Here is a 22,507-nt window from a genome sequence, read left to right on the forward strand (position 1 = left end):
GTCAACAAAAAAGATAAAGACCCCTTAATGCTACATTTGTTCTATTTTTTAAGAAAAAAATATTTCAGAAACAGTTTGAAGTTCTTTTTGTACCTTTCCCTGGTCCAGTTTCCCACTCTCTCTCATATTCCAGAGGTAATTTCTATCCTGTAATTAGTGTATATTTTTTTTTATTATTTAAAAATTCTTACTGAATTTGATGTATCCATATATGTCTAGGTAGAAATGTTTGTTTAAAAATTTTACACATGCTAGGGTTAATGCGTCATACTGCAAAGCCATTTGAACTGCAGGGTCGGCAATTCAAGCTCACCAGCTGCTCATACAGGGTCGCTATGGGTCGGAACCAACTCAACAGCACATAACAGCAACAAGAAGTGTATGTGTCTTTCTGTAACTTCTCATGCAGTATTGTTTTTGAGATTTTCTAGTAAACCCGATATCATAATGTACACGTACTCCCCGACTTATGATGGATTCAAGTTAATGGATGAACCCAGGATTTCAGACTGACTTGAAATGGTTCAGTCATGGCAGATGGAAACAAGGGTAGTGTGCATATTGCAGTACAACCAGATTTCCTGCATGCCAGATGTGGACGATAGTAGGAAAGAATCAGCTGACCACGCTGCTTTGAATGTGTGTCGCAGCATAGTCAGCGGCCATCTTTGAGTGGGGCACCACTGCCTATTTCCTACTCAAATCAAAACCTGACATGCAAGAGATTTGGTCTCTATGCAGTCCATATGCTGCTCTAGTTTCCATCAGCTATGACCAAATCAGTTTGAATGGGTTTGAAGCCCTGGGTGAATGGTATGTATGTGTACGCTGTATTGTTAGTAATATGTCTTAATTGTAGTATTGTGCTTGTTCTTGTCAATCCTACATGTTCAATGTTAGGATTTATGAAGATACTGCTAATTAAAGGCCATGAAAATGAAAACTTTCAGAACTGACTTACGATGGAGTCTTCAGAATGGAATCCCATCATAAGTCATGGACTACCTGTAGTTTTTGTTCATTTCAATGACATTTGATTTGAGAAATATTCCAATGTGTTTTTAGCCTTTTATTTTAGTTGTTTTGTTAGGAGTGTGACTTTTACCAGTTAATTAATGATTAAAATAACATAGTGTATTGGATTTTTCTATACCCAGGCTCCTGAGGTTATTATGTCTCAACATTATGATGCTAAGGCTGACTTGTGGAGCATAGGAACAGTGATATACCAATGCCTCGTTGGAAAACCACCTTTTCAGGTGACCTGACTTTTTTGTTGATACTTCCTGTTTTACCTGACATTGAAAGCTAACTGTGGGCTAAAACTGGTTTTGGGGAGATCACTATTGCTAAGGCTTTATGGAAATCATTTTGTGTCTTTTTTTCCTTCTTCTACACCCCTCGCATCCTAATGGCTCTTGAATTTATGTTGTCTATGCTATATAATTTCTTAAGTTAACAGTTTTTTGAATCTGAAAGCTGGAACAAAGTGAAATTAATTCCCAGATGGTATTAAAGATCACTGATATAGTAAGGTGTAGCACTTTGGAATGGGAGACTGGAAAAGATCGAGTGAGCTCTCTGAGGAATTTGATGTGTTTGATTTTATGATTGTTAGCACTGTGGAAAGTCACACACATTCAGTGGTGCCGTAGTCCACCATCTTTGAGTGGGACATCTCTGTTTGAAGTCCTGCTTTAATGTTATGCAGATGTACCCTCATTTTGAAATGACTGAACCAGCCCCTACTTGCAGTGAATTCTTTATCACAGTCACCTTCCCTTGCTGCCCGTGCAGCTTTTAAGTTATTGAAAAGACTTCAAGCCTTTTCCTACACTAAAGTAAGGCTAAGTAAGAACCAGTTGCATCTGTTACCACTAACTTGTGGAATAGATCTCATTTATAACCAAAGGACTGCCTGTAGATGCCGCTCCATTACTTCAGTGGTTCTCACTGTGAGGGTGCTGCTACGTGTTGTCCTGGAGAGGCTGAAATGTAGTAGTGTACTAAGGCCTTTTATGGAAGCCACTGAATGTTACTATGGCAAAGATGTTACAAAACAAAAATGGACCTGATCAGACAGGGCATACATATAGTCTGCAGAGTAGTGCTTCTTAGCTGTTTCTCAGATGTGCAGAATTTGTATACAATTCCAGAGGTTTTATAAGATCCTAGTCTCTGGTAGCATAGTGGTTATGAACTGAGTTGCTATGAGTCAGAACTGACTCCATGGCACAGTACAACAGCAAGTCCTGGTGTGGCACTACGGGATAATGCACTGGACTACAAGGTCAGTTTGAAATGCAGGGTCCATGGTTCAAACTCACCAGCTGCTCCTCAGAAATCTTATACAAGGTTGCTGTGAGTTGGAACCAACTCAACGGCACTTAACAACAACAACAACACCTAGCTAAGACTCCATGAGAAATCCAGGGCTTTCAAGTCTTGAATCTATGTTCTTCCTAGAGCAAGAGTATTTCAATCATGATTTAGAATTTTTGTCCCATTTGTTTACGAAATTAAACTTTTTTTTCTTTAAACAGGCCAATAGTCCTCAAGACCTAAGGATATTTTATGAAAAACACAGGAGCTTAATGCCTAGGTATGTGTTTTGTTTACACAAGAGTTTTATTACTTGTGAAATAGTCTTATTTATTTGAACTGTGTTTTTGTTTGTTATTACATAGTTTTGCAGTTGACAACGTTAATTATAGAAATGGAAAGTTTGAAAATTACTAGAGCTTTGTAAGTGCTGTTGTGGTCCTGTACTATTGTCTTTTTTTTAATAAAAAAAATTAAAGTTATAGAAGCTTTCTGGGGTCCTTAGAGGAGGAGGATATAGACAGAACAAATGTGCATAAAGTGTGTGGTGGTGGTAGTTGTGTGGCACTGAGTTGGTTCTGCCTCGTAGTGACCTGTGTAAGGGTTCTGAGGCTGTAAATCTTTACGGGAACAGAAAGCCTCCTCTTTCTCTTGCCGAGTGACTGTAGCTTTAAACTGCTGACCTTGTGGTTAGCCGTCCAGTTCAGAATCCAGAACGCTGCCAGGGCTCCTCCTTCTGCAGTCTCCCGGGATAAGAGGAGTTTGCTATGCATTTCTCCAGATCTTTTTTTTGGAAATACTTTATATGTGTTTGGTGGTTGTGTGGTGTTTTAAATATATTTATGCACATGCATGTGGTGACATGTAAATGATGTCATTTTGTGAATTGTTCTGCAACTTGCTTTTTACTGTACAACATGTAGTAGATGCTGAGTTCGTGTGGAACAACTAGAGTCTATGTTTACTTTATTGGGTTTGATCAGATTCCTGTTTCCATATTTTGGTTGTTACGAATAAGATTTAGTTAAAAAATATGAGGATGTGTGTCCATTTGTACATTTCTTTTGAATGGACTCCTGGAAATGGAATTGTTAGATCAAAAGTTATACTATCCAAATAAGCTCTATCAATTTATATACCTGTCAGCAGTATATGAGAATACTCCCTTCTTCACATTTTTACGAACATGTTATCAGACTTGAAAATTTTAGCCTCACAAATGAAGGAGAAATTAGCTGTTACTTTCATTTGCATTCTTATCATTAGTGAGCTTGGATTTTAAAAAATAAGTTTAATCTCTTGCATTTTTTAATTCATTGAATTGTATGTCCCTGTTTTTTAATAGGAGTCCTGGTCTGGCTTTGTAGGGTAAGCACTGGACTGTGAACCACAGGTCAGCAGTTTAAACCCACCAGCTGCTCCTTGGAAACCCTGTACAGGGTTGCTATGAGTTGAAATCGACTCCACAGCACTTAACAACAACAAAAACAACAATTATTTACTCAATTTTTGAATCCCTCATTTGTCTGTTTCTTACTGGGCTTTAGGACTCTGTATTATATCTCACTTCTATTTATTTTATACCCTCTTCCAGACAGAATTTGAGGTGGCTTTTTTTCTAAAAGAGAACTTTATAGCAACTGTTAGTACAAGGTAAAGGAACTCTGGTGGCACAGTGGTTAAGTGCTTGGGTATTAATGGAAAGTTCAAACGTACCAGACTCCTCACAGGAGAAATATGTGACCATCTGCTTCTGTAAAGAGTACAGCCCAGGAAATCCTCTGGGGCTGTTCTACTCTGTCCTATAGAGTTACTCAGAGTTGGAATTGCCTTGATGTAGTGGAGTTTTGCTTTTTTTTATTAGAACAAAGTTGAAGTTGTATTAAAAATCAAGATTTTTAGTTGTGCAGCACTGTATTCATGCCCAGTACACTTTGATAAATAATAGCTGTAAGCACAGTACAAGGAGCTCTGGTAGCATAGTGGTTACGAGTTGGCCTGCGAACCTCAGGGTCAGCAGTTTGAAACTACCAGCTGTTCCATGGGATAAAGTTGAGGCTTTCAGCTCAAGTAAAGATTTACAGCCTTGGAAACCTTGTACAGGGTCACTATGAGTGTGAACCAAGTCTACGACACATAACCACCACCCAGCACAATCCAGGAATCCTTTTCAGATCATACTAGTTCTCAAAGGTAATTGCTGTGTTTGTTGTTGTGTTGTTTTCCTTTTCCTTTAAGGTATGAGGCTTTACTGTGGTCTTTTTTGATATAAACTGCGCTATGTTTTTACTTGTGAAAGTGCATGTATATTTCACATACCGAAATGAAAGCCAACATTACATAGTTAATATATTTAGCACTTAGGTGGTTATTGTTTTCTTTCCTTTCCTTCAGTATTCCCAGAGAGACATCACCTTATTTAGCTAATCTCCTTTTGGGCTTGCTCCAGAGAAACCAGAAAGATAGATTAGACTTTGGTAAGTAAATTAAACAATTTTGTATTCTTTCTATTTTGATGTTCTGAAAAGATTCAATAAGAAGCTCTGGTAGCGTAGTGGTTATGAGTTGGGCTGCTAACCTCAAGGTCAGCAGTTGGAAACTACCAGCTGTTCTGTGGGAGAAAGATGAGGCTTTCTGCTCCCATAAAGATTTACAGCCTCAGAAACCCTGTACAAGGTCGCTATGAGTCCGAACCGACTCCACGGCACGTAAACACCACCATCGCCATATTGGTTTAGGAATAAAATTTAGATGAGTTTAACTTCTTTCTTTCCTTCTCTTTGTCTTTTTGTTTTTCCTTTCCTTCATTATTTTAATAAATATTTAGTTGCCTTCTGTGTTCCAGGTACTAGGGATACAGTAATAAAATATATTCTAGTGGAGGGGACCCAGTAAGCAAATTGTTAACTATATTCCATATTAGAAATTGGTAAGAACTGTGCAGAAAAAGAAGGGAAGAAAAATGGGAGCTAGGGCAGGAATTGAAATTTTAAGTAGGGTAGTCAGGGAATACGTCACTAAGAAAGTGACATTTGAAAATGAGATTGATGGTGTTGAGAGAGTAAGCCATGGTGACAATATGAAGGAAGAGCTTTTCAGACAAACTGGGTAGCCAGAACGACACTTGGAATCATGGTCCAGCCAAATTGACACAACTTTAATCATTGCAACTGTTAATCTTCCTAGGATTCCCTTGTATGTGATGAGTTTTTTCTTTTTTAATTTCTGCTTTCTAGATTTTGTTTTTGACTTCCAACAGTTTTATCTATGAAGTGTCCATCTGTATGTATACATGCCTTTGGGTTCTATTTTGAATTGAGGTTAACAGACTAGATCATCAGTTTTACATTCAATGCTTTGTTTCATCTCAGTGATTAGAATCCCTTCCCTGCAACAACAGGCTTCCTCCTTGTGGCTTCCTTTTTAGATCTTATATTTCTCAGATGAACAAAGCAAAAAATAATAGATGTATGCATACAAAACAAAAAATATATATTCACTGTAATGTCCTAAGGGCATAGTCTGCAAGCCAGCCTCCTGCCCGTGGGCACACAGGCTTACTCAGTCCATGGCCCTGGAGCTCCAAGCTGCTCTGTCTCTCCATGCCGTCACCTATGCACAGTCTTTCCCGTTGCCACTTTTCTAGGTAGTATCTAACACTCTATTCATGCTCTTCCTTTTTGATGGTCTTAGGATCATCTGTTCCTGAAATGAAAGGTTAATTACGTCCCCCTTTTAGTTACATATCTTTGACAATTACAGATGTGACAATTGGAATTAATCCTGCTAACAGTCACTCACAATTGAATCGTAAGATCCTATCAGCATTACATCCCATCCCCTTTCACCAGCTCCATCTGGAAAAGATGAAAACTATTCAGTGGGAATTCTACATTTTACCCCCTCATTCTGAAATGAGACATACTCATGATAGCTTATAAGCTAGCCACTTGGTGCCTTTTTAACCCCCATTTTTTATAGTCATTGTGTAGATTGCCTATCCCTATTAACCCAGTGCGCTGAGGAAACAAGCTTGTTCCTTGATATGAAGAATCCTTCCATTCCAGTTGAAATTTTGAGCAAATGCATCCATAAGTAATGGTCCACTTCATCAAATTGTAGCTATTTACACTTGCTTACAGTATCAAGCATCTTCATCTGGTTGAGTTCTGGTTGGCTAGCCATCCAAGCTGGGTCAAATGGGTGCTAGCTACAACTTTGGGAGCTCACTCATGTGTCCCTACACTTCATATCAGTTGGCTGCTTCACTCTCAGCTCTAGCCCCCAGTGGCTAGTTCAGTGCCCACGGACTCAGGAGTTCATCCATCTCTCTAAAGTTCAGACCAGCCAGCCCTTCCTTTTCTCGCTCTCATTTCAGGGTCAACAGGTGTCAGTAGAATATGGCCAAACTCAGCCGATGTCTTCATTGCCACACTTCTCCCACTTCCACTTACAAGTAGACCCAGGTTGTCACTAGCACTCACACTAAACTGCTCTTGGGTTCCCTTTGAGTTTCAGCCTTAGAAGCCCTGAGGGGCTGACTTTTCTTGCCTTGATGCCTCCAAAGCAAAAAACTTTATGTGCTGGCAGCCAAAAGTCTGCTTTTTGATTCCAGCAGGTCTTTCTTTCAATTAGAACTTTTGTCCTCCATGCAATTCTGTTGGTCTGAATGTCTTTTCAAGTGAGAATGTCCCAACTCAGGAGATTCTGGATGGGGCATAGGATTCCATCTAAGGGTCCATACTCTAAAAAGGTTTAACAAGAAGCAAATTTCCCTGGCCAAATTCTAATCCCCCTTTGAGCAAATCCAATCAGTTATAGGCTGAAGAAAGGCTTGCAAGCTTTTTATGATTATAATTCCCAGTGTTCATTTCTATCACATTTAAATGTCTATTTTACAGTAGTAGTTGTTGTTGTTAAGTGCCGTCGAGTCGGTTCCGACCCATAGCAACCCTATATAGGGTTTCTGAGGAGCGACTGGTGAGCTTGAAAATGCCAACCTTGCAGTTCACGTTGCAGTCTGGCACATTAATCCACAGTGCCACACCAGTAAGCTCAGTATTAAAAAAAAAAAAAAAATCAGGGTTTTGTTTCACACATTATGTTGCTCTAATGTGATCCTGTTTAGAGCAGTTGGTAGTGGTAGCTGGACACGCGCTAGTTCCTCTGGTCTCAGAGTCGGAGACACTAAGGTTCACTTGTCCATTAGTCTGTTGGACTAGTTAATTCCAAGCATCTTTAGTTCTTACCACACTTCATTCTTCTGCGCATGGAGAGACCAGTAGCTGCACCTTAGATGGCCACTCATGAATATCCCAGATGCTACTCATCCAAGTAGGATGAAGAAATTGTCTATGTGGACTGTTCTGTGCCAGTTGACCATGGTATATGAGGTATACCTGTGTCCTCAGGCTCAGCTACTCATTGCCTTAAGATGTTTGATAATATCTAAGTTTTCATCATTTGGCTGCTGTAGGTACCACTACATTCACAGTGGCGTTTGCAGGATAGGAAAATACTCATGTACTAATGTTCTCTTTCACATTCTTACATATCTGTGGGACATAGAGTATTCATAGCTACACATATATATATGCATATATATACAAATACATGTGTGTATATATATCCACACTTCCACACATAATACTCTTTGTCCCATAATCATTCAGCATGTGTCTGCCCATGTATCTAACCACACAATATTATTGTTCCAACGTTGTGTATATGTATTGCTATTTACCTCTTCCTCCTTTAGCTTCCCTGTGTCTTCACGTATCTTTATTTTTTTTCTGCCTCCTCCCTCTTGTATGTTGCCCTCCCCCTTCTTGCATATTGTCTTCCTTGTCACCCAAACTAACATGTGTCTGCCTGCTAGCCTGTGAATTAATGTCTCCTTCCTTCCACCCCTGGTAACCATCAAAGAATATTTCTTTTAGTCTGGAAACCTTTTCTTAAGCTTTTACAATAATGATCTCATATAGTATTTATTCTTTTGTGATTGACTAATTTTACTCAGTGTGATGTACTCCAGGTTCATCCATGGTATGAGGTGTTTCAGAGATTCATTGTTATTCTTCAATATTTAATAATATTCTATATTGTGTATGTACCAAAGTTTACCCATTCTTCCATTGATGGGCACTTAGCGTCATCTTTTTGCTATTGTGAATAGCGTGTAATGAACGTTGGTGTACATATATCTACTCTTCTTTCTTAAGATATATACACAATAGAGGGGTTGCTAGGTCATTCCATGTTCTCTAGAGTGGGTAAACCGTAGTACAGTCCTACCAGTAATGTGGATATCTGGTGTGGTGCTGTAGGATAAGCACTAGACCGCAAGATGGGTAGTTTGGACGCAAACCCTATACAGGGTTGTTATGAATCAGAACAGACTTGATGGCACTTAACATCAACAACAGCAGTAGTGTAGGAGCATCCCGATCTGTCCATACCCTTGGCAGCCTTTGTTGTTTTCTTTTCTTTCTTTCTTTCTAACTTCCATGCTAATGGTGTGAGATGATATCTCATCGTTTTCATGTGGCAGTGTGTGTTAATGCACTGGACTGCAAGGTCAGCGGTGCGAGCTCACCAGTCACTCCTCGGAAACCCTCTACAGGATCACTGTGAGTTGGAATCCCCATGACAGCACTTGACAACAACAACAACAATGGCTAATGAGGAGTCCTGGTGTGGTGCAGTGGATTAATGCACTGGACTGCAAAGTTGGTTTGAATCACGAGGTTGGCGGTTCAAACTCACCAGCTACTCCTCGAAACCCTGTACAGGATCGTTGTGAACCGACTCAATGGTACTTAACAATAACAACAGCAATGGCTAATGATGGTGAACATTTCTTCATGTATTTGTTGGCTGCCTGGATATCGTCCTTGGTGAAATCTCTGTTCATGCCCTGTGCCCTTTTTTAAATTGGGTGGTTGTTCGTTTTCTTGGACAGATGTTGTAGTTTTCTGTAAGTTTTAGATATTGGTCTGACCCATAGCGACTCTGTATAGGGTTTCCAAAGAGACTCTGGTGAGCTTGAACCACCAACCTTGCAGTTCATACAACTTTGCAGTGTGACGCATTAGCCCACAGCACCACACCCGGACCCTCTTTTGTATGATAAGTCTTTGCAAAATATTTTCTCAGACTGTGGGCTCCCATTTTACTCTTTTTGCAAAATCTTTTCACACACATAGGTTTCTAATTTTTAGGAGGTCCCGGTCATCTATTTTGCGTTATGCTGCTTGTGTGCTTTTTGTAATGTTGGCTAGTATATGTATGCCATGTATTAGAGCCCCTGAGTTTGTTCCTAGTTTATCATTGATCTTTTTTTTTTTTTCCAACCAGAAGTCATAACTTTATTAATGATAGCAACAGTACAAGTTTCAAACCAAACTGCAGCTACTCTTCTGAAAGAGCAAACAAACTCCTTGTTTTCAGATGGTTACATTGTTAATCCCATAATGGCATTTACAGTATCATTACTGCTGTTCTTCAGGGCTCGGACTGGTTTTGCTCTTGATACATTTGCTTGTGACGTGACCATTTTGATGTCCTTAACTTCCACACTTGTTTTATCAACCTCTTCCTCTTTACTGTCTTCTTGTACAGCTGGAGTTTGTGTGTTTTCCTGAATGTTAAAGATAGCTTCACCTTGAACTTTGAATTTTTCAGCAGCTGCTAGCTGTGCTTGCTGAGCTAATGCCTTGATTTTGGCTTCTCCAAAAACTATATAGGTATCTGAAACTGGGCTCTTGTAGATACTTGGCTTTGTGATGACAGATAGTGCCCCTAGTAACCCCTGTGACTTGTTGAAGACTCAGCTTGGACATAACATAACCTTCCATGCCTTCTTTTCCCTTTGACTCTGTTTAGCTTTACTGACTGGTACTTCAGTTTCTGCTGCTGCTGCCAGCTGAGCTTGCTGTGTGGTTGCCTGCGTGGAATCCTGTTCTTTGAGCTCTGGTACTGATTCATCCTTGTCAGATTCTGTTCCCGACCCTGTCTCAGCCTGGGGCTGTGGCAACTCCTGCTCTGTAGCAGGGACGGTTTCTGTGGCTTCACCGGGCATTTTGTGCAGGGAATGTGAACCAAGATTGCGGCAGAAAGCGAGTGAGCCTCATTGATCTTTATAGATCTAGGTTTTGCATTTAGGTCTTTAATCCATAATGAGTTTGTTTTCTGTATGGTGTGAAATATGGGTCTTGTTTTATTCTTCTGCAAAGGGACTTCCAGTTTTGCCGGTACCATTTCTTGAAGAGACTCTCTCTTCCTCATTTTATGTGTTTTGGCCCTTTGTCAAAGATTGATTGACCGTATGTGGATTTCCTTCTGGATTCTCAGTTCTGTTCCATTGATCTCTGTATCTTTTGTTGTACCAGTACCAGGCTGTTTTGACCACGATCGCTGTATAGTAAGTTTTGAGGTAAGGGAGGGAGATGTCTCCCAACTTTTGTTTTTCTTCTTAGACAGTGCTTTGCTTAACTGTGGTTATTTTTCTTTCTGTATAAAGTTCATGATCCTTTTTTCCATATCTTTAAAGAGTAATACTGGAATTTGGATTGTGTTATATCTATAGATTGCTTTGGGTAGTATTGACATTTTCACCATGTTGAGTCTTCCTATTCATGAGCATGGTATATTCTTCTAGTTTTGAAAATCTCTTTTAATTTCCTGTAGTAGTGTTTTGTGGTTTCCTTTTTATAGGTCTTTTATTTCTTTTGTTAGATTTATTCCTAAGTGTTTTATCTTTTGGGTTAGAGAATGTGCTTTAACACTGACAGTGTGCTTCCACCATTTGTTATTGTTATCTGTGTGTGGTTTGAAGAATGAGTTCCGTGTTCAATAAGTTACAAATCTGCTATGGCTTTACTCTGAGCAGTCACATCACATTTAGCCAGATATAAGTAGTTTGTTAGGCCCCTAGCATATGCACCACCATGATAGAGCTACAAACCGTCATGCATGTGGGATATAGTAGGAGGGTGGGAACAGTCCAGGGTAACATACCTGATTCCCTAGGGCTTCCTCAAAGGCTGCCTACATCTTGATTATATCCCAGGGAGACCCATGTCAAACTTTTCACCTCCGAACCATGAAATAATAACTGTGATGATTTAAGCTGTTAAACTTTTGGTGGTTTGTTATGGCAGTAATAGAACACTAATGCAGTCGGGCTTCACATTCCACCACATCCAGAGGCGTGATTGATTGGTGATAGTGATTGTTTCAGGTGGGACAGCCTGATTAGCGGTTGGTTTAAGATGAAGGACATAGACTACATTTTTATGCTAGTGGCAACAACCTAATAAGTAAAATTTAACTTACTTGTTAGAGATGGGAGAAATTGCATGTTTTTGTTTTTTCTTTGAAAATAGTGAGAGGGAATGATATTTAGGAAGTAAGGGGAATGATTAAATATGTAATGATTATAATGCTAAACCATCAGTGCATTCTTGTTCTTGATGTTTTTTTACTGTGCTATTGACTTTATGTTGCTATTTTGTGGGGTGGGAAGTGTTATCCTTGTCGTCTTTAACCCCTAACAGTTTAATATTGTAGCGATGACTCAGTCCTTGAAAGTTTTTAAAAACTCGGCTTCATTGAGGTATAATTTACATGCAGTAAAATGCATTTGTTTTGAATGTTGTACAGTTAGAATTTTGTCTAATGTAAAAACCCATTCAGTATGGAACATAATCAGTATAGAAAATTGCCATTACACCAGAAAGTTGCCTTATTTCCTTTAACAGTCAGTATCTAACCTTCTACTTAACTCCTCTCCTCAGGAAATCACTAATCTGCGTTCTATCCATGTGGATTACATTAGTCTTGGTAGGATTTCATAGAAATGAAATTATGCAGCTTGCATGTGTTGGGTTTATTTTAGTCACCATAATGTTTCTGAGATTTATCCATGTTGTTTCATGCATCAGTATTTCATTCTACTTGTCTATCAGTTTGTCTTACTATGTTAGCTTGTATGTTGCTCTGATGCTGGAAGCTATGCCACCAGTAATTAAAATACCAGCAGGGTCACCCATGGTGGACAAGTTTAAGCTGAGCTTCCAGATTAAGACAGACTAGGAAGAAGGAGAGATGAACTACCTCTGAACATTTAGCTACTAAGACCTCATGAATAGCAGTGGAATACTGTAAGATAGCATCAGAATATTGAATATTGAAACATTAAGAATAAAACTCGATTGTCAGATGGAGTGCTGGAAGATGAGCCTTGCAGATTGGAAGGTACTAAAAATAAAACTGGGGAAAAGCTGCCTCTTCTAAGTGGTGGTAGTGGTGGCGGCTATGTGCTGTGGAGTTGGTTCTGACTCATAGTGACTCTGTACAGGGTTTTGAAGGCTGTAAATCTTTATGGGAGCAGAAAGCCTCATCTTTCTCCCACGGAACAGCTTGTAGTTTCAAACTGCTGACCTTGCGGTTCACAGCCTGACTCAGAACCACTACGCTACCAGAACTCCTTTCTTCCATGTAGTTGACCATAGTGATGTGAATGGAGTAAAGCTTTCAGGACCTTCATTTGCTGATGGGGCACATATCAAAATTACGAGAAACAGCTGTCAACATCCATTAATAACCAGAATATGGAATTAGGAATCTAAGAAAATTGGAAGTTGTCAAAAATGGAACACATAAAGATAGATGTCCTAGCAATAATAGACTGAAATGGACTTGTTATTGTCCATGTTGAATCTGACAATGACATGTTTTGCTCTGCTGGAAATGACAAATTGAAGAAGAATGGTGTCATATTCACCATCAAAATGAGTGTTTTAAGATCTATTTTGAAGTATAATGTTGTAATTATATCTACAAGGAAGACCAGTTAATACCACTATTATTCAACCTTACGCACCGACTGCTAAACTGAAGAATTCTATCAACTTCTTTAGTCTAAAATTGGTCAAATGTGCATCTAAGATGTATTGATAATTTCTGGTGATTGGGATGCAAAATGTGGAAGCAAAGAGGAAGCATCAGTAATTGGAAAATACGGCTTTGGTGATAGAAATGATATTGACGATCACATGAGAGAATTTTGCAAGACCAACGACTTATTCTGAGTCCTTGTATATTGCTTCAGGATAAGCACTGGATTTCAAGGTTGGTTTAAATTACAAGGTTGGCATTTAAAACTCTTCAGCCTCTACTCAGCAACCCTATACAGGGTTGCTATAAGTTGGAACCGACTTGACTGCTCTTAGAGCAACAACAACAATGAATTATTCATTGCAGTTACCTTTTAAAAACAATGTAAAATAAGACTATTCATATGGACCACACCAGATGGAATATAAAGTAATGAAATTGACTACATCTTTGGAAGAACCACCATTTGTCAGTTTGCTTTACTGTGGTGGCTTGTGTATTGCTGTGATTCTGGAAGCTATGCCTCCAGTATTTTAAATACCATCAGAGTCACCCATGGTGGACAGATTTCAGATGCGTTTCCAGACTGAGACAGACTAGGAAGGAGAGACAGACTATTTCTGAATATTTGATCACTGAAAACCTTATGAATAGCAGTGTTCCACTGTCAGATAGCACCAAAATTGTGAATATTGAAACATGATGAAGAATACCAGAGTATTGTCAGATATTGTGCTAGCAATTGAGCCCCTAGGTTGGAAGGCACTCAAAATATGGCTGTGATAGAGCTGTCTCCTCAAAATATAGTTGACCTTGATGATGCAGGTGGAGTAAAGTGTTTGAGATTTGTATCTCCTGATGGCGCACAACTCAAAATGAGGAGAATCCGCTGTAAACAGCCATTAATAATTGGAATATAGAACGTATTAAGTATGAATCTAGGAAAATTTTTAAGCTGTCAAAAATAAAATGGAACACATGAATGTTGATATCCTAGGCATTAGTGAGCTGAAATGGACATTTCAGTTTCAAAATTGGTCATTTTGAATCTGGCAACCACATGGTTTACTATTCTGGGAAGGACGAATTGAAGAGGAATGGCATCAAATTATTATCAAAAAGAACATTTTAAGATCTGTCTTGAAGTACAGCATTTTCTGTGATAGGATAATATCCATGTGCTTACAAGAAAGACTAGTTAACACAACTATTATTCAAATTAACGCATCACTTATGAAATTGAAGAATTCTACCAATTTCTTTAGTCTGAAATGGATCAAACATGCATTCAAGATGTATTGATTACTACTGGTGATTAGAACGCAAAGGTTGGCCAGACACCGTGTCTCGTACTTTCAGTTCATTTTCAGGAGTGACCAGTAGAAAGTCATCATGCTTGGTAAAGTGGAGGGTCTGAAGAAGAAGAAGACCCTTAATGAGATAGATTGGCACAGTGGCGCCAACAATGGGCTCAAGCATAATAGTGGTTGTGAGTTTGGCAGTGTTTTGTTCTGTTGTATGTAAGGTCGCTGTGAGTCAGTATTGACTTGACAGCACTTGTCACAACATGAGGAGAGACAGTGAAAAGCTCCATATCGTTTACCCAAACCAGGCTAGTGAAAGACTGTGGAACAGACCATAAATTGCTCATATACAAGTTCAGGCTGAAGCTGAAGAAAATTAAAATAAGTCCACTAAAGACAAAGTATGGCCTTTGAACATTGTTGTTATGTGCTGTGGAGTTGGTTCTGACTCATAGCGACCCTGTATAGGGTTTCTGAGGCTGTAAATCTTTACGGGAGCAGAAAGCCTCATCATTCTCCCGCAGAACAGCTGGTAGTTTTGAACTGCTGACCCTGAGGTTAGCAGCCTGATTTGTAACCACTATGCTATCAGAACTCCTTGGAAAAGGAAATAAATGGGAAAATAAAGAACCTTTGGTTTCTGGATGGGATAAAAATCATCCATGGATGATACCCAAGGCAAAAGCTATTCATGATCCAGAATTGGTATAGATTTAAATTCTGATGAATTAGTTGGATGCTTATGGAAATGCAGAGTGATAAGAAAAAAAGGAGACATAACAAATGCTTGGTTTTTGTTACCAGTAACTGCGATGGCAAGGAAAAAGAATGTAGGGGCTGATGGTAACACTTGTTTCAACTCAGAAAAGAAAAAATTAGGTTAGAACAGTAGGAAGTACACCTATTGAAACCAGCCCATATAGTACAAAGGAATTGCTTCAGTTTGTAGATTGGTATCATTAGCTTCCTGAAGAACCGTTACCAAAGTGCACTGTGATAGCAGCTGAGTTAGGGACAGTGTCTTTAGTTTTGAATGCTACAGAATGGAAGAGTATGTTTGGATTGATGTATGACCCACAGCTCACTATGGAACAGTCCTGCATGGTAATACTAGACCCAAATTACAAGGAAACTTAACAAGGAAGAGGAGATGGCTAGTCTGGCTTACAAGATAAAATTTACATTGTTGTCGGTTGTTAAGTGCTGTCGAGTAGATTGCGACCCTATATAAGGTTTCCGAGGAGCAACTGGTGAGCTTGAACCACCGACCTTGCAGTTCAGACGGCTTTGCAGTCTGGTGCATTAATCCACAGTGCCACACCAGGACTCCAAAATTTACAATAAGATCCATTTATTACTCAGTGGAGTTTAGTATTTTTTAAATACTCAATGGAGTTCTTCAGAGAAGCAGTTAATGTGCGAATGGAAGCAACTTTAGAATGATTTTAGTATATAGCACTGCAGGAGGTAATACAGAAACGGCTGCAAGTATACATTGACAGAGAATTTCCAAAGGTTCAAGCTGGATTCAGAAGAGGCCCTGGAACGAGGGATATCATTGTTGATGTCCGATGGATCTTGGCTGAAAGCAGAGAATACCAGAAAGATGTTTACCCGTGCTTTATGGATTTCTATTGTGTGGATCATGACAAACTATGGACAACAATACTGCTCGGTAAACTGGATGGTCAGTGTAAGTGGGGAAGACCCCTAGGGAGATGGATTGGCACAGTGGCAGCAAAAATGGGTCCAAGCAAAAATTGTGAGGATGGCCCAGGACGGGGCAGTATTTTTGCTCTGATGTGCACAGGGTCATTATGAGTCAGAACTGACTCAACAGCCCCTATCCAACACCACCAACATAGGTCAGATACAAGAGTAAGTCAGAAAACATTGCTTCTTGAGTTTCTGTTCCTACATGCAGGGGCTTACTCCAAAGAAAACATGTTTGAAAAGTACATTTTTCTCCAATCAGTGGAGGATTTCAGATAAGTTCTCTCAGCTTGTACACTTTTCTTAGTTTCATCAGGGGTGTCTTCCAAAAAAACCATGTAAGCACATAGTGGTTTCTGAGGGGATCTGCTGAGGCTGTTGAAATCAAGTCAGAGAAGGTTGTGGTGATGGTTTTTAGAATCCCTAAGGGCTCTGGTAGCGTAGTGGTTAAGAATCGGGCTGCTAACCTCAGGGACAGCAGTTTGAAACTACCAGCTGTTACACGGGAGAAAGATGAGGCTTTCTGCTCCGGTAAAGGTTTACAGCCTCGGAAACCCTGTGCAGGGTCGCTGTGAGTCGGAACTGACTCCACGGCACATAACAACAACAACAACAAGGGCTATGTGGCACTGTGGGCTAATGTGCTGGACGGCAAAGTCGTTGGAACCACGAGGCCAGTGGTTCAAGCTCACTAGTTGCTCCTTGGAAACCCTGTACAGGGTTGCTATGGGTCGGAATTGACGGCACTTAACAACAACAATCTTGATAGACTGCAAGGTTGGAGGTTCAAGTTCACCAGTAGCTCATTGTCTGTGAGTTGGAACTGACTTGATGGCACTTAACAACAGCAGTCTTGATTGCTATTCTTGAAGGAGACAGGATGCTAATGGGTGGGGCAGTGGGATGGTGAGGGTGGGATTATTTGTAAGAAGCTTTAAGAAACTTGAAACTACATTGGTGAGGGAAAGACCAGGAAGTTGTGCTGAAACATTTTTTTCATCACAACAGTGTACCTGCTCATTCTTCGAGGGTAACAAGGGCTGTCCAACATGAAGTTTGTTGGGAAATCTTACCCCATCCACTCTGCAAACCTGACCTTCCCCTCAAGCCCTTTTGGTCCCCCAAACTCAATATTAAAAGGAACACAATTTGAGTCCCTCATGGATGCCAAAACTGTCATTTTGAGGTATGCATCAGCGTATAGAATTCTTCAGGGAAAGGGTTAAAGTGATGAAAACATCACTTTCAGAAGTTCATATAGCTAGATGAAGGATATGTTAAGAAACAAGAGTTTCACATTTTGTTATTTTTGTGTAAGAAAGGGTTCTATGATTTTGCAGTAATAGTTTTTGACTTAGCTTTATATGTCCTTAACCATGAACCTTAGTGTTACAGAATTCCCATGGTTTTATCTTCTTGAATATGGTTGAAATTAAAGAAATTTTGTTGGTAATGGATGTTCTGGAATTTTAATGGATTATGAATATGCATTAAATTTAGCATAAATATATATATTATATCATTTCAAAGACATTATGTTGAACACTTTGAGAAGATTAAACTATCTGATATTTAAAGTCACGTTAAAGACTGCACTCTCATTTTTTATTACAGAAGCATTTTTTAGCCATCCTTTTCTTGAGCAAGTTCCAGTAAAAAAATGTGAGTACTCAGTGTTGGCATTTTTACTTAAAGAGTGACTAGAAACTTAAAAAATCATTAGTATTTTGTTGTAAAATCAGTTATTAATTGTGCTTTTCTAATTTCCCTTAACTGTTTCCTAGATTTTTATGCTTGTTTTCACTTGATAACCGTTTTGTGAAACTGGAACTTTAGTAAGGCAGAAACTTTCAGATATGGAAAACGGACATATTTTTTACTAAATAGAAAGGTGGAAAAACTGCACTCTTTCTAAGGCAGAAAACTTATTAGCTCCAGATAAACAAGGCAGTCCCATTGGGTTTCAGCTTTTCACAGGTTTCCCTGTAGCAGAGTAATACTTATTTTTATCCATCACAAAAATGTTGTTTTGACATGTTTCCCTGTTAGACCAAATCATATCATTGAACTACAAAGTTTACACCCCTTTCCCTGTGTTGTATTTCTCCAGCTTGCCCAGTTCCAGTACCTGTATATGCTGGTTCTGTCCCTGGAAACTCCTGTGGCAGCTCTCCATCGTGCCGTTTTGCCTCTCCACCAGTAAGTTCTGGCTTTATTAAAAACAGTTTCAGAATTAGTGCTCTAACATCATTTCACAAACAGAAAACCTGCAAGTACATTATATATAGTGTTTACTAGAGCAGTGGAGGTTTAGAACACTACCCTGTAGTGTAACCTTTAGTAAGAAATGTCACGCTCTGGGACGTTTTCCTCTGAACAAAGAGTTCTACCACTTTTTTATGCCCTGTGTGTAGAGTTGGTTTTTATTTTTTGTTTTTCCCATGATAAACGCATTTTATCATTTATTTAGATGTTTAAGCTTTTGTAACTAGGTTTTCAGAAGCTGGTGAACACTGGCAATTTTTGTTTGTCTCACACAACTAGAGCCACACATTCCCAGACAGTACAAATATGTGGTTGAAATAGCATTAGTATGTATCACTATTTTATCAATTATGTAATAAAACAAATGATCAGTTATCCAAATATTGTTACACAGCTCCAAAAGCATATAAATATTTGACTCTGCTAAATTCATTAGCAGAAACCCACTTTTTTTTTTTTGCAAGAGGTTGAAAAGGTGGGGGAGTCACACTTCAAACAAAAATAAGTTAATAAAAAACTTCTAATTGATGATTGATGAGAAAATAAGGAAAAAGTTTAAAAAATTGTATGAATAAGAACAGTTTTAGCTACAATAAGAAAGCATCTCTACCTTTTAAAAATATTTAGTAAAGAGCATATCCCATATGTTCTGCACAAGACCATGGCAACATTTCCCTAAAAATATTTAGTAATCCCCTCCTGTTCTTTGTTCAGGCCCTCCCTGTTAAGTTGTACCCAAAGTACAAACATTAAATTAACTAAAGTTTTTTGGTGGTGGTGTTTTTTTTTTTTGATCTGGAGACATTAAAAGACATTTGCAAAGTGAAATTTATTGAAAGACATTAAATAATCACTGCTAAGTCGTGGTTTGAACAAAACAAAACAAAACCCAACAATCTGAGCATGTAAATAACCATATAGCATCTCTTTTCAATGTTTGAATTGACTGAAGGAATAAAGCACAAAAAGGTCTAGTGCTCACGGTTCCTAAGATTTCTTAGTTCTGTATTATACTAAAAATATACAAGTATTGTGCTGTGTATTTTGGCACATAATCATGCCAAATTTCTTAGATATTGATAAGGTTCTGGTATGGGAATAGATTTAAAGACTTATAACAATACTACCTGATTTCAGGAAAGGTTAGTTGGTACAAATGATCAAAAGGTCCGTTGGTACATATTTTTTTGTTGGTACATATTTTAAATGCTGAACAGTAAGAAACCTTTGTTAAATGTCCAGATAGGCTGGTTATAACCCAACCTTGGAAATTGCAGTTCTTTCAAGCTTGTAGCCTGGCAAAACTGCTTTCAGTACTCTTATGGGAGCTTTACTAGACTTACTCACCACGCTCTCATGTTGGTAAGTATGCATGAAAAACTAGGTCCTGTCTTAAGTTCCACTTCCAAAATAATACCATCAGGCAAGCGTTTTATTGACTGCAAGAGTTGTTTCTATGACCGTTGGAGTCTTTGAGGTGTGGACCCATTTTAGGATGATAGTTCTCCAAATACAAAATTAAAAGCTCCATGCTGCTTTTGTCTTATGAACTGTATGGCGTCTTCATATTTCATTCCACCTTCAACTAATGCAACAAGCTCTGGAGCTCTCTCAACTCCTGCAACACAGTGAACAGCAATACAGCAACCCGGTTCTTCAAAAAAGTTAATTTTTGCAAGACTTTACCTAGTCATTAGCACTCTGGTAGATGGTGGTGCGCCATCATCAAAAGGCCAATCAAGAACATGGATGCCTTCTTGGGAAATGTGTCGTAAGTTGTGCTCCACATACTCTTAACTATTGTGCTAACTTCATACTTCTTAAGTTCCTCTATAAGTTTGTTTAAGGCCTCATTGGTTGGATTGTATGTAATAAGAAATTGCCTATTCTTGTATGTGACTGCCACAGGAGTTCAATGATTCATTGGAGCCATGTTAACTTAGTTTAAAAAAAAATTCAGTAGGGTTAAGAAGAATTTAAAAACTGAATACAGAAATGATGTAATTAAACTGAAGTCTACTTCAAAATATTCCACTTGCAATTCTCAGTGCTTTCAGTATGGTGTTGGGAGATGAAATCCTTACTGAACGCTGTAGTCTTTGATCTTCATTAAGTCCTCTTCACTTCCAGCAGCAAGATTGTATCATTTGCCGATTGCAGGTTGTTAATGAGTCCAGTGCAGCTGCCATGTTCTTCATATAATCCAGGTTCTTTGATTATTTGCTCAGTGTACAGATTGAATAAGTACAGTGAAAGGATTTCACAACCCTGGTACACAGTTCTCCTGACTTTAACCATTCAGTATTTGCTCTGTTTGAACAACTGCCTCATGGTCTTTTTTACAGATACCTCGTGACCACAATTGTATGTTATTATCCTACAGTCAAATACCTTTGCGTAGTAAATGAACCACAAGTACGTATCTTTCTGTTGGTCTCTACTTTTAGCCATTACCCATCTGCTGTCAGCAGTGACACCCCACGTTCCATGTCCTCTTCTGAATCCAGCTTGAATTTCTGACAGCTCCCTGCCAGTGTACTGCTGCAAATGTTTTTGAGTTATCTTCAGCAAAATTTTTCTTGCGTGGGATATTAATGATATTCAATGATTTCTAGATTCATTGGGTCACCTTTCTTTGGAATGGGCACAGATCTCTTCCAATGGGTTGGTCAAGTCTTCCAAATCTCTTTGTTAATACGAGTGAATTGCTGTTGTTTTATCGCTAGGTTGAAACATTTCCCTTGGTATTCTGTCAAGTCTTGGTTTCTCACTAATGGCCTTCAGTGCAGCTTGCATTTCTGTCAGTCCCTTCACTTTGTGATCATATGCTACCAGTTTGTTTTTGGTAAAGTGACTGTGTATTCGTCATGTTTTTTTGAGGCTTCCTACATCATTAAATATTTTTCCCATGCAGTCCTTCACTTTCTTCAGTTCTTCCAGCTGGAGAAATGCTGAGCTTTTGTAATCTTTTTCGTTTTCTAACTCTAAGTCTTTACACATTTCATTATAATACTTGGTCTTTTTAGAACCGCCTTTTGAAATTTTCTGTTCAGCTTTTTTGCTTCATCATTTCTTTAAGTTGCATTAGCTACTCTAGAATCAAGAGCAAGTTTCAGCATCTGTTCTGGCTTCTTGTGGGTTTTTTTCTTCCTTTCCTACCTTTATAATGACCTTTTGCTGTTTTCATGTATGATGTTCTTGATAACATCACACAACTCTTTCGGTTTTTGGTTATTAATGTCTACTGCATCAAATCTGTTCTTGATTCTAAATTCAGTTGCGATACAGGTGGAGTATACTCAGGGTCATATTTTGGCTCTTGTGGACTGTTTAAATTTTCTTCAACTTGAACTTGCATATGAGCAATTGGTTGTCTGTTTCATAGTTGGTGCTGGACTTGTTCTGACTGACATTGAGCTGCTTTTTCCATTGTCTCTTCCCACAGACACAGTGCATTTGGTTCCTATATGTCCTATCTGGAAGTCCATATGTCATTGTCCTTCCGAATTCTCTCATGCCGTCTCCATGATACTGAACCACAGTAAAGATTGAGAATTGCAGCTGCTATTGTTAGCATTTTCCAGGGAAAACTCATGTCCACAGCTAAAGCACATACGGAGACAGAGTTTTATAAATATGTGAGTCATAAAACTAGGAAATAACCTCTCTTGCATAACCCTGAAATCTCAAACTAAACATAAAAAGCAGATGTACTAATAAGACTTACATTGGTGGTGGTGGTGGTGTGCCCATGGAGTCAGCTCCGACTCATAGTGAACCCTGTACAGGCTTTCTGTGGCTGTCAGTCTTTACAGGATCAGAAAACCTCATCTTTCTCCGCGGAACGGCTGGTAGTTTCCAGCTGCTGACTTTGAGGTTAGCAGCCTGATTCATAACCACTACGCTACCAGAGCACTTTAAGATTTACATTGTGGTTGTTTTGGCAGGTGCCATCGAGTCGGAAGCGACTCATAGCGACCCCCATGCACAGTAGAATGAAACAG

General features: G+C 38.9%; 1 protein-coding gene and 2 pseudogenes across 1 annotated transcript in view; 1 reads left to right on the plus strand and 2 right to left on the minus strand.

Moving 5' to 3' along the window:
• The window catches only part of ULK2 (unc-51 like autophagy activating kinase 2), a 179,084-nt gene that overhangs the window by 23,382 nt on the left and 133,195 nt on the right, over positions 1 to 22,507 (plus strand). Inside the window, exons 8-12 of the mRNA XM_006877430.1 lie at positions 1,158 to 1,259; positions 2,544 to 2,602; positions 4,717 to 4,799; positions 17,853 to 17,900; positions 18,349 to 18,437. Of these exons, the coding sequence (XP_006877492.1) occupies positions 1,158 to 1,259; positions 2,544 to 2,602; positions 4,717 to 4,799; positions 17,853 to 17,900; positions 18,349 to 18,437 (381 nt within the window). The remainder of the gene's footprint in view (positions 1 to 1,157; positions 1,260 to 2,543; positions 2,603 to 4,716; positions 4,800 to 17,852; positions 17,901 to 18,348; positions 18,438 to 22,507) is intronic.
• Positions 9,776 to 10,402, minus strand: LOC102839449 (annotated as a pseudogene).
• On the minus strand, positions 19,936 to 20,427 carry LOC102841336 (annotated as a pseudogene).

Source organism: Chrysochloris asiatica, unplaced genomic scaffold (genome assembly GCF_000296735.1).
Source record: "Chrysochloris asiatica unplaced genomic scaffold, ChrAsi1.0 scaffold00495, whole genome shotgun sequence".
NCBI classification, from domain to species: domain Eukaryota; kingdom Metazoa; phylum Chordata; class Mammalia; order Afrosoricida; family Chrysochloridae; genus Chrysochloris; species Chrysochloris asiatica.